Source organism: Notothenia coriiceps, unplaced genomic scaffold (genome assembly GCF_000735185.1).
Source record: "Notothenia coriiceps isolate Sejong01 unplaced genomic scaffold, NC01 NC01_scaffold00012411, whole genome shotgun sequence".
Classification (NCBI taxonomy): Eukaryota; Metazoa; Chordata; class Actinopteri; order Perciformes; family Nototheniidae; genus Notothenia; species Notothenia coriiceps.
In genome coordinates, this window is record NW_011345112.1 from 177,552 (window position 1) to 190,121 (window position 12,570).

At 38.7% G+C, this 12,570-nt stretch overlaps 2 protein-coding genes across 2 annotated transcripts; one reads left to right on the forward strand and one right to left on the reverse strand.

Annotated features, from left to right (window-relative positions):
- Positions 1-745: 745 nt before the first annotated feature.
- LOC104947344 (uncharacterized) lies at positions 746-4,457 on the forward strand. Its single transcript, XM_010773333.1, has 3 exons — positions 746-804; positions 1,135-1,257; positions 2,269-4,457. The coding sequence occupies exons 2-3, from the start codon at positions 1,184-1,186 to the stop codon at positions 3,413-3,415; spliced, it is 1,221 nt and encodes a 406-aa protein (XP_010771635.1). The 5' UTR covers positions 746-804; positions 1,135-1,183; the 3' UTR covers positions 3,416-4,457.
- A 1,371-nt stretch (positions 4,458-5,828) lies between these two features.
- Positions 5,829-12,570, reverse strand: gata4 (GATA binding protein 4). The gene is made up of 6 exons (XM_010773335.1): positions 12,042-12,570; positions 7,428-7,594; positions 7,178-7,303; positions 6,827-6,908; positions 6,551-6,687; positions 5,829-6,230 (listed from the first exon to the last, which is right to left on the reverse strand). Exons 1-6 carry the CDS (start codon positions 12,568-12,570, stop codon positions 6,105-6,107), a joined length of 1,167 nt encoding a protein of 388 aa, XP_010771637.1. The 3' UTR covers positions 5,829-6,104.

Below are 12,570 nucleotides of genomic sequence, written 5' to 3' on the forward strand. Positions count from 1 at the left end.
TTAAACTGTTGTTTAAGTAAACATGTTGGGAGTGCAACTGTTCACCTGTCGGAGGTGACACTTTGTCAGAGCATTTTACTTTGTAATAAGGAGACAACTTAATGAACGACTCGAAAAGAGGAGGACTCATTTAACCTGAAAACCTCCTGGACGGATGATGGAACTTCCTATGTGAGTACACTTTCACATAATATGACCTAAAAGAGAGGGGAAAGGACATGTTCTTGTATCTTGAGAGTTGTACTTCTCTTTGGCATTTTACATTTTATACTTTGGCATTTTATTTTTTTATATTTTTATATCTGTTGTAATTTATTATCTTTTATTGTGATTGTAGTAATGTGTTTTTATTACATGTACTGTACAGCACTTTGTCTTGACCAAAAATCGCTTTTAAATGTGATTTATAAATAAAACTTGATTTGATTTGATTTTGGTGGAACGGCTGAATGTCACGATTCTTGTGTTTTGTCACGTTTTTAGTTTTGTATGTCTGGTAATGTTTTTTTTGCTGTTCTGTTCTCCCTGTCATGTTTTCCTCCTTGTATATTGTCTGGTCCTTCTCCCTGTGTTTTCCTCCCTGTCGTTAGTTTCCCTGGTGTGTCTGATTGTGTTCACCTGTACCCCTTGTGTGTCTCCTGTGCTCATCATCACCAGCCCCGCCCCTGATTGTTTTCACCTGTGTCTTGTTGTCATGTGTTTAAATTCCCCTGTCTCCCAGTGTTCAGTGTCAGTTCGTCTTGTCTCTTGCTATGGTCAGGTCTATGCTCTCTGTGCTCTTGAAAAGTTTTGGTTCCTCACTACGTGAGCGCTTTCATTGTGTTCTCTATTTTTGTCATTTCAACTTGAGATTTGATAGTGACCTTTTTTGTTGTTGTTCATCTTGCTGGATTTTGGAAAAATAAAGTATCTTACCAATACATTACCTCTGTCTCCCGGGTCATACAATTGGGTCCTACATCCTAAGTGTCTGAGTTCGTAACACTGAAACACTCTTACATTTTTTTTTATCTTTTAGCAAAGACATAAACTATTGTTATCCATAGAAGTCAAACTGAATTTGTTTTATTCGAACAGCCACCGTACATACACTGTAATCTGATCCCATGATGATATTCCTGTTTTCTGTTTCAGAGTTAGCCGTAAACGACCTCTGTGTAATGGATATGCAAAGGAGCTTCCCATGTGCAAAAAGAAATGTCTCAAAACTCTGGCCAGATATGAGGCTGACACACGTACAGACAGGCATGACAGACAGTAAATGCTGACAGAATATATAAATGTAATCTGGGTCGTGGAAATGTTTTCTTGAGGTGTTGCAACAGGAATGTCACAGGTTTATTCATGCGTCTGAGTTGTTGAGGACAAAGGGTATTTCAGGGGACATTTTCAATTCCTCTTGGTATGCCACATCGTTGTTATGGCAACATAGGCCTTCCACATGTCGCATCCCTTTATTTGATGTGTGTCATTATGTTTCACTACTGTATTTAAATCACCACACCTTAACCACAATCCTTCTGAAAGCATTTTAAATAAATTTAAAGAGATCTGTTTCATATTTACAATTCACAAGTCGGACAGTAGGCTATTCATATGGTGAAATATTCATTTATTGTAGAGGTGGATTATTCATTGAAATAGGAAACTTTTTTTAATATGGTTTATTAATGACCATGGAGATCATTGTTGATTTCAACAATATATTCAGAGTTAGATGATCATTATTGTCCATCAAAAAATAATCTATATATTGCAGCCTGTTAGATGCTTAGACTGGAAACAGCGTAGACACGAGTGTGACTCTGTCCAAAGGTAACAAAATCTGCTTTAAATTTAATATTTGTTCCAATTGAACACAAAATATGATGTGTTCATTTTAAAAATAAAGAGGTGGGTTTTGTTACTTTTTAGACAGGGCCAGGTTGGCACTTCCCCCTGTTTGCAGTTTTTATGCTAAACTGACTTGCTGTAGATTTATTGGACAGGCATGAGGGTTTTCTATCTTCTTGTCTTAATCTCTGCAAGAAAGCAAATCAATTTATTTCCCAAATGTCCAACTATTTGTTAGAAAAGTAAATACAATAGTAATTTAACAACAGAATTCTCATCATAAGACACCTGATTTAAATATGAATAATTATAGTGTCAATAGTAGTCAATTTTAGTGTGTATTTACAAACAATACGCCCCAGTTCCCAGTTATCACAATGTTGGTGTTATTCACCCAGACTTGTATGCCATACAGTGAGATATCATGTCTTACAGGACAAGCTGTGGCCCCTTCTGCACACCTGAAGACTGTGTGAATGTAGCGACAAAAAACCTGACTGATACTAAGAGCTTCTTGGGTGACATATTGTCCTGGGCTGACACACAAACCTCTGTAAAGAAATTGTTGTTGCATCTCAAGTTCAAACAAGCCACTGATCACGTCTTACTCGACAAATCAATCAACAAGACATTTTTGGAGTTTCAGCACAACATCACAGAGGAATGTGGTGCAGTGGACAAGCAGCATTCATGGGCTGTCATTGAGAAACAGGAGGAGATTATTATGTATGGACCTTTCTATCCAAAGTACAACAAGGGAAAACACAGCGAGGACTTCATAATCAAACAAACCCAGGAACTTCTGGAGTCAGAGGCTGCCTCAGAAGGCGGGAAGGTGTATGTTTTCACCAAGAACAGCCCCTGTTTGGCTAGAAATACAGATGCGTGCATGCTAAATTTGGTTCAGAAAGCTAAGGAGTGGTGGACTGTGTATCGAGTGAAGACTCATATTGGTTACGTGAAATGTTGGGGCTTCAAAGGAAATAAAGAAAATGTCTTCAGGGATATTCACTTCAGCCAAGTGGACTGTATCGATCAGACTGAGGACTATGAGAGCTATGTGAAAGCAGCTGAAGAGACTGATCTTAATCCTGCGTGTGAAAATGTGTTTTCTGCTGTGAAACGCCTCCTGAGATCTGCAGATTTGGCTTTTATAAACACCGTGCAAGACCAGGGCTGCAAGAGCTTTAAAAGAATGCATAGTATTTTTGACGGCAAACCAGAAGAGGAGAAAGACATTCAGGAGCTAAACAGAATGATCAAAGCTGCACAAGTCCTGCTCCCAGACAAAAAAGAAAGTTTGGAGGAACATTTAAGAAAAGGACCTACTTTTGCATTTGAGTACGCTTTTAGCTCACAGATGTCTGATGCCAAGCAGGGTCAAATAAGGCTCACATTTCAACAGTGTTGGACGGAGATGGTGCAGGACAAATATGCTAAGTTCATCAGGGAGAAGCTGACTGAGGACTTCAATCAATGCACTGTGCAGCTTTTTATCAAAGATGTTGTAAGCTTCACAAAAGAATACTTACAAATTGGGAGGATACAGTTTCCAGAAGAAGCTTCACAAGTTCCCCAATGACTAAACTTCGCCAAGATGAAGAGGAAGTCACTAAGACTAGATGTCAAATATTTTTTTTTCAGTAGAATGATATACCCAAAACGATTACATCATACAAACCATTGGTTTTCTGTCAAAATGCTTGGTCTTTATTAGCTTTCTCAGTAGAGCTACAGTTGCACACAGAGGAAGGGCATCAGAGTGTTAGTGCACACATGTCCGTCTCTCATTGTGTCTTTACTTACAATATATCACAAATGGTGTATTAAAATTATACTGGAGTGGAGTTTTCACATATATGCTCATATATTTGTTGGTAATTACATGTGATGATATCCCACATTTACACGTTACCCCCCCATGCTTGTAAGAATGCAAGCAAATTAAAGCATTGAGTATTTATAATAATCTGTACATTCTTGATACAATAAGCCGTCACAAAATCAAACAACCTTCAGCTAACACATGATAATTAAATGATTTTTAGGTTTGGGGTTGAGCCTTTAATAATAAATACTATCTACCAGATATTTTTCTTTTTTTGAGGCCCTCAGGTATTAAAGTTTTCTTACGGATGCACATCTGCTCTTGTGTCAGCAGAGGGAGCTATGTGCCATATTCAGAACGTGCGACATAGCAATAGGTAGTTTCTCATGTATTCTTTCAAAGCGGTGTCAATACTGACATGTGTTTTTTACACTTTAAATCAAAAGGCACACAGTTCAGGCAACTGATCAAGAAACGAGAAGCAACCAGGGAGCTTCTTCTATTGCACTGGCCTAATAAAATCCTTTCTCTGGTGGGGAGTGATGGATATCTTGAGCAATTTTCTTAAAGTTACAGTAGGTTTAATGCTACAGAATAGCTTCTTTGTAGATTTAAATGCACTGTGAAATTATGCATGTGGATTACAAATATTGGTATCACATTTAAATCCGTGTAATCAATGAGGATTATTAAGTAACCTGAACATTATGGCTCAGAACAGTCTAAATACACACATGCACACAGAAGGATTCACACTTGTATTTCATGATCCACAAAAGGATTCACAATTGTATTTCCGGATGAAAAAGGTTTTACATATGTATTTTTGATCCTTACATATTTGTTTTCCGTTTAAAACCTCTGAACCTGCAAACACAAACCGCTTTCTGTGCACGGATCGCTTTGCATTCGTGTGTGGGTTTTTTGAGACTCCCCTGACAGTCACCCGATTCGTATTTGTAATGTTTTCTATCTATAGCCAATCAGATGTCTCCTCAATTCTAAGCCAATCACATGAGCGCGCCCCCACGATGGTAGATTTCTTGCGTTCATGACGTAGCGCTTCATGTAGGCCTACGCATTTTGCGCAGTCCGGAGCTGACAGGTCCATGACCATGGAGCTAATCTCAGGACACCTCCACTCTCAGTACATTGCCACTTTCCGAACAGGAAATGCACACAAATACAAGCCTTTATATTATTAAGGTTAGCTTAGTCTAATCGATCAGTGCACTACGAAGCCAGTGCTAGACAGTGAACTGTCAACGAGGGGGGGAGCCCCGCCGGTCATTATCGGCCGATATTCACTCTTAATAGTTTGATCGGTGCTCTCTATAAAGGCCGATCAGGAGAGCTGGATCTGATCGATATGGACATAAACGCGAGTTAAGTATAACCGGACGCGAAATAGAGATCAGATCAGCTGCTGAGTCTGATGGAGACACGCAGCTCTTCATGATCACCTGAAGCTCCGCCCTCTGTTTAGCGAGCTGACCGGACAGCGCAAAATGCATAATAAGTGTCATGAACGCAATAAATCATACCCTCGTGGGGGCGCGAACCCACACGAGAATGCACAGCGATCCATGCATAGAAAGCGGTTTGTGTTTCAGGTTCAGGGATTTAAAAAAATGTGGGCATATGAAAACTTTTTTCTGTAGGCCTATTTGGATTTTATTTACATGTATGAAACGGAACACTTGTGTGTGCATTGAAAAACACAAGTAATCCTTTTGCGGATCATACAAGTTTGAATCCTTCTGTGTGCATGTGTGTATTATGAGACTGTTCTGAGCCCATAGAACATTGTTTGCTCTGTAAAGAGATGTAGCTTTTGAGGTTTTGAAATGTATTATTAATTTAACTGGATTCTATTGTTGTGGCATTTCAGAAAAAAATTATAATTTCGTTTTTTGGTATTATTGTGAACTGACCCTTTATTACACATCTCCTCCATGGTGCTACCTTCTGTTATTCTTTACATGTTGTGTATGTCCATCGTTTTAAGGCAAATTGTCAATAACAACATGAAAATGAAAAGAAAGTATTGAAATAAAAAGACCTCAATAAGATAAAGTCTGACCATTACTGTTAATTGTTATTGGATTATGTTACAGTATCTATCATTTAAAGCAACTTCACTGGGAGGGTAGAGAAGCATGTACATGTTACAGTTCTTAGAGTTCAAGAGTTTTGTGTGTCTGATCGCGGCGCTGCTCTTTAACAAACTCCAAAAAGTCCCTCGATTGCTGTGAGTAAACATACAGTATCTGAGCAGTTCTGTTTAAGATCTCCATTTCTTTTTTGGCGCCCACATGTTTGTCCCAGTGACTTGTGCGGTGTGTCTGCTGCACAAACATCTGCATACAGAGCGCTCTGATCCCTCAGAAGAGTTTAATCGCTAGATAGATTGGTTTGAGATGCGTGCCAGGTTGTGGTTCTTCTAAGCCAGGATTAGGTTGTTCCAGGGCTCAGCTTTGGAGACAGAAGACCCACCGTGGCCCCCAGGGGACATCTTGAGAGGAGTGGCCCCACTTTGAGCTGTCATGTAGGCTGGCAGGGCTGAAATCTAGAGGGATACAGAAGGAAATGGTGAGAAGGCCTTGCAGATTTCTTATGTTGGCAGTCTGTCAGAGACTTTAACCTTTTTTTAATCATGGGGGAGAAAAACGTTTTAAAACATAACAAAATATGCCAATGCTGTAGAATCTGGGTTGATGTGTTGAACATTGGTTTAACTCTGTTCCTTATAGGCCATATTAGACCTTGGCCTTTAGGTGATATGATCCCGTTTTTTTTATCTGATTAGCCTCTTTTTCATCACAACCACCAACTCTAACAACTATTTGATCTTAATATTCTCTGAGATTTTTTAAAACTGTGTCTTACCTGTGCGTGTGAGCCGTGGTGTGAGTACAAGCTGTGGGTTTCCGGCTCCGTCTTTATCTGCCGAGGCTCCTCAGTGGTGCTGGAGGCCCGGGGAGTGCTGCTGGTTGTGATGGGAGACCCCTCGCTGCCTGGGGTCCCTGTGGAGCACCAGAACTAACGTCATGATACATTCACAGACAGTATGAGCATGGAAATGGGCCTAAGTCTTGAGCTCCTGCCATTGTAACAGCTATCACCATGTCTGCACAAATGTAAGAATGTGGTTTTGAAGCTCACCAGTTTGGGGCTTGTTGAGGCTCTTAGGTTTGCGTTTGCGGGTCTGGATCCCCTCTTTCTTCATAGCCAGGGGTCTTGCTACCTGTCAGGACACCAAGACAAAGGAATAACCATTAGTCAACAACAGCAGACTGAAATAAGAGTAGTGGAACTATCTTGGAGGATGGTGTAGAATAAAGGTTAATACATTGAAGATGAACCTTTAAATTCAAGATCAAAAGGGTTTAACTATTTATATAGGAATCAGAATCAGAAACAGGTTTATTGCCAGTTAGGTTCGCACATACTAGGAATTTGACTTGATATCAGCAGTTTTTGAGATGCACTTCTTCCCCCTCTTCCCTCTCTCACCCCATGGAGTTTCATGTAGAGGCCACAGGCGTTGCAGACCGGCTCTCCCTCTGCGTTTCGTCGCCACAGTGTGGTGGTGGTGGTGTGACAGTTGGTGCAGGACAGGCCCACCCTCCTCGAGGCAGACTGAAAATATGTCAGGGGAAAAAGATAATACATGTATTTTCCCAGAGTGAACACTTGAATGTATCCATCCATGTATTGCTTCACTGTTTGGTACAGAATACTAAAGTGCTGCTCTGTCACCCACCAGCCGTCTTTGAGGTTTGATGAGAGGTCTGTTGATGCCGTTCATCTTATGGTACAGTCCGCATGCATTGCACAGGTAGTGGCCGGTGCCATCCCGCCTCCAGAGGGGGGTCGACATCGCCCCGCAGTTCACACACTCTCGCCCCTCAGCAAAGTCATCAAACAGGTCTGATGGAGGATGACAAGAGAGAAATATGATAAGCCAAAACATCTTTTTCTTTCCCCGTAAACCTGATCTGGCTCTAACTGTGATTTGCTTCTGTAAACTTATGGGTACTTTCCACGTCAAGAGCAATATAATTTAATATGAGCTAGAAGAAAGTCTTAAACCATCAATCTGTACTGAATAAAAAAAAACATCCTGGTTATGTTAGGTTGAAACAATGGCTGCTTTTCAGAATAGTTGATGTGTTAAACATTTGTTTTACCAATTTAGTTAGGAGAGATATTACAGTAAGTGTGTCTTCTACCATTATGAACTATTGCAAAGAAACATTTATTATCAATAACCTCCTTATAAGGTAGCACATATCCATCTCATGATACAAAACAAAGCTGATTTTGATAAATTCATTTCCAGCTGAGTTTATTCCACACAAACTTTTTTCCAGCTATCTTAATGAACACTTTACTCCACTGTAAACCCTGATGATCAAATGCAGGGGCCTCTCTATACCAGCAGGAGGTGCAGGCCGCAGTGTTTCAGGCCCACACAACAGCAGCCTGGAATCTCTCCTTATCTCATAGCTCCCCTTGAGATAAAGAGTCGGCTGGAAATAGAGACGCAATAGAGCTCCATCATATTCAAATAGAGACTCTGTGTCTAACACATCTCTCTCAGTTAACATGACATCTCATAAATCTGTCATAGAGTCTAACGAACCACTTAGGTATTCAGGGAAAGAATATCTCCATCTGATATGTGAAAGTGACAGAACAGGTTAGAATATGTGAGGTTATGCTAAGAATAGATTCAGGAAATGTGCAAAACAGTCACATTTAAGTTGGATGTTATTGTTGTTTGCAACTGTACTTTCCCCTGTGCATAATTATTTGTCTTGAGATAGCATAAATCTAGCCCCCGTCTGCTCCTCCCTCGCTGCAGAGTGCAGCTGATACAAATGCAGGCCTCCTCCAAGGCTGAGAGCAAAATAGAGAAAGCAGGGCAAGCTAACCTTGAGCCAGGCAGAAATGGTAGCCAATACAAGACAAAAACTCAAAGGAAACACTGCAGTGTCCAGGTCTAAATGGAGGTTATTTTCTCCACTGTGAAAAAGTCACTGTGTGTCTTTATCAGGGGGCCCTGAGGCTTTAAGGGGACAAAGGTGGAAACATCCGGGACACATAGACCAACTGCTCCGTACAGATTATACCTTGATTATTTTAATAAACAGTGAACAGTGGGAACTGTATAAAACACTGTTAAAAGTCACAAGGGGTTTGCTTTATCTAAGGTCTGTCTGTGTACTTCTCATTTCCAAGATCATTTCCCTTTCTTTGTCCTTCTGTATTTTTAAAGATAGCAATTTGAAAACATACTTGACAACCATTTAAAACTCAATAATTGTACTTTTACAAATATACTCCAATTATTTAGCAGACCTCACATTTTTTTCTTGTTCTTCTTTACTTTTCATATTTTTTCTGCACATATTGTTCGTTTTTAGATAATTTTTAATTCAATACTACAGTATTCACTGTTATTTTAATCATCCAAAATCTCCATGTCTACGGAAAAAAGTTCTTGGATTGGAACTTTTTACCCAATCTGCCGTCTGTTGACACTATTGACATTGGATATAAAGACAACATGCAAAACATATAATTAAAAAAGTATTTTATGTTCCAGGCAATATTACAAATGTATTGTTTTATAAATTAAAATGTTCATGTGTATTCATACCATTTGATGACAAAGGCTTATATTGTTGTCAGAGAAATGGTATAGTTGTTAACATATATAATTATTCTATTAAAGTCATCAAACTCAAGAAGAATAATGATTATATAAAGGAAGAATGTAAAATGTGATCCATTAAAGTCATATAGATGTTTCTCTGGAATAATAAATCAGTGATTAAATTGACTTTTAAATAATCCCCAATATAATTTAGGTTTTTCAGTAAGGCTACATATCAGGCTATTGCTCAATGATCATTAAACTAACTCTCACTATGACTTATTTATATGATTTGAATTTTAAAAGCGCCACTTCACAGCTGAGGGAGTTTCCCCTTCATCAACAGAGCAATAGAAACTTTCTTTGCACGGCTCATCAAGCACTGAGGTTTGATTTAATTTGATGTGATTGTAAAACAATGCAGCTGGTTTCTGACATATCTATAAAGATCAGCAATGAGTAAACACACTGATCTGTGAGTTAAGTGTGATTATAATCAGATGAAGAGGTCAATATGGATCAATGCTTTTATCTGTTAAACTGTTGAACAGCTCATCTTTTTCTTTCTTCATTGAAATTAGATGACCTCGTGTGTTAGGCCATGTAAATCATCACCGAACAAAGCATTTTAAGAGCAATCGGAGAGGAAGTTATAAGCCATTCATCTTCTGTTAATATGATACAAATACTATACTATCTGATATGACTAATTATGATCAAGCCCATCAGATCACGGTGTAAATTACATTATAATGAAATGAATGAATGAATACATTAAATATCGTCCAATATTGCCCATCACTCTGAATAAAATCTAGATAATGGAAGGTAAAATAAACAAAATGAAGATTATTAACCGAGACTATGGTGCAAGTCATCGAAAAAATGTCAACCTAAGCTAAATCAATGTGTTGCGATACAGTCCAGAGTTCAACCTCCAACTAAAGGCCAAATTCACATCCAACACAGACAAAACATAGGAGTTACTATTTACATGAAGGCTTTTTAAAAGAAAAATTCACTGTTACTTCTCTAAAATAATTAATTATTTGAGTCTTGACCAAGATCAGATATCTTCAAATCAAATCTGACCTAATTATGAGGCCAAACACAACTCGTAAACTTGAAATGTGTAATCAACTCAGGTGCAGTTAAATATTCATTTATATCACTTCAAAAGTATTATTTCTATAACTCCAGTTCACCAGCAATAACAAATGGTTTGGCTAAAGCATTGCAGGTTCCCTTCTATTCTGTATCTGATTTTCTCATGTTTGATTGCACTTAAGTCAATTTGGATGTATGTCAATACATGTAATAGGTCAATAAATGAAATAGGATATAGTCATTCAATGCAATTTGATCCTTGAAAATAAACAAAAATATTTGCATAAATAAATATGTTATTTTGTGATATTTTATGTGCCAAAAAGTCAACCTGAGTAAGTGAGCCAAACGGTAATTAATTGTCATTACAGGCTGCTCAATTTGGCCTTTTGTGTTGTTTTATTAAACAGTGAAATTAACGTTAACACTTGGTTTGAAATGGCTCATAAATAAAATAGGCTAAACTTAATAACCCCTTTTATTGTCAAATTAAAGAAGCTATGCATTTCACCCAATACATTTGTTTTGACTTAGTTTACTATTTTAAGATGTAAAATGTAAATTCGAGGTTTATTAAATAACTAATGTGTATTTAGTAAGCACATATAATAACAAGGTCATAAATAATACAGCGATAGAGCGAAGCAGTCTCAAACGTCATTATCAAAAATGAAAATTGCTTAACACAGCATCATTAAAAATGAAAGAAAATGGCTCTTTCCATATCATAATAACTGTCATGGAAATACACTGCTGAAATAGAAATCGTGTTACTTAAAGAAACAAGCAGACACGATTTGAAGGTGATAAAGAGCCATAAATTATTCTGCGGTATTTTTGTTGTTGTTGATCTCACGTGGCAGTCTATAACCTTTTTAATTCGTTTACTTTTTCAATTTGTTATTAATAATTTAAAACAAAACCTTTCTTGCTTTATTTAAATTAGAAGTTTTTTTACAAACGCTCGTTCTGCAGAAATGCGATGAACAAAAACCGTCTCTCATAATCAGATCTTTAAAAAAACAAAAAGGTCTTCAATTTAAATGTAGCCTATCTCCTAATTTGAGGACATATTTCATTTTTGTATACCAGAATATTTGGGAAGTATAATCTTATTTTATTGTAATAATATTAGTCATGCAATCGGGTGTTCCTGTAAATTATAATGCCTTAATCTTGATGGGTCATGATTGAGAGATTATTTGTGCCACATGCAAACGAAACATGAATAATATATATAGTTTTATGGCGTGTAAATATTTATATTGTTAGTATTGTTTATAAAATCATGTTGATCTCTATTTTAAAAAAGTACATTGATTTTTCAATCAGGCCTTGCAACCTTTAACCTCGTTCATGTAGTTTAACTCCTTCAATCGTTAACAAATACAAAAATAAATACAGATATAAAGATATGCTACTTTCTTTTAATAATCTGCACTTGTTTGTCTCCCTGCAAGCAATGCAGTTTATCATTTAACATGATTTACCTTTCTTGTAACACAATGTAAATAAATAAAAACACCATTTAGGCTACTGGAAAAAAATATGCAGCGTTACAGTTAAACAAAAATATTTCAATTGTACATATATTTTCCTGTAGCTTACCTATGTTTGGGTGCCGTGTTGTGCAATGAGGAGCACCGGTTTGGAGACCGTGGAGGACCGAGCTATCAAAGGGGGACGCCGGCCACGTTCCACCCACGTTCGGGCTCATGTAAGCCGGGTACGGGCTGTGATACGACCCGCTGAGGCCCCGGGCGCCATAGTGCTCCCTCCCGTTGGCAGAGATGTTTAGGGGGCTGCTATAAGAGACAGCTGTGTCCCGGGCCGTGGCCACCCCGGAGGACATAGGCGGGCTGGTGGAGAAGGCGAAGCGCGGAGAGTGAGACACCGGGGAGTGGTTGTATGAGGACACCGAGTCTGCGCACGGTTGTGCCCAGGCCGAGTGGCTCGACACGGGGCTGCTCTGCTGCGACGCACCGGGCGTCTGCAGGTAAGGAAGCGCCGGGATCATGGGGGTGACGACCCGGGTGGTGGGCACATAAACCGGAGAGGTGCCTGCCGAGGCGTTGTGTAGAAATCCGGCTTCATAAGAAGGGGGTCCGTGGTTGGTGGTCATTATGCCCTGATACAT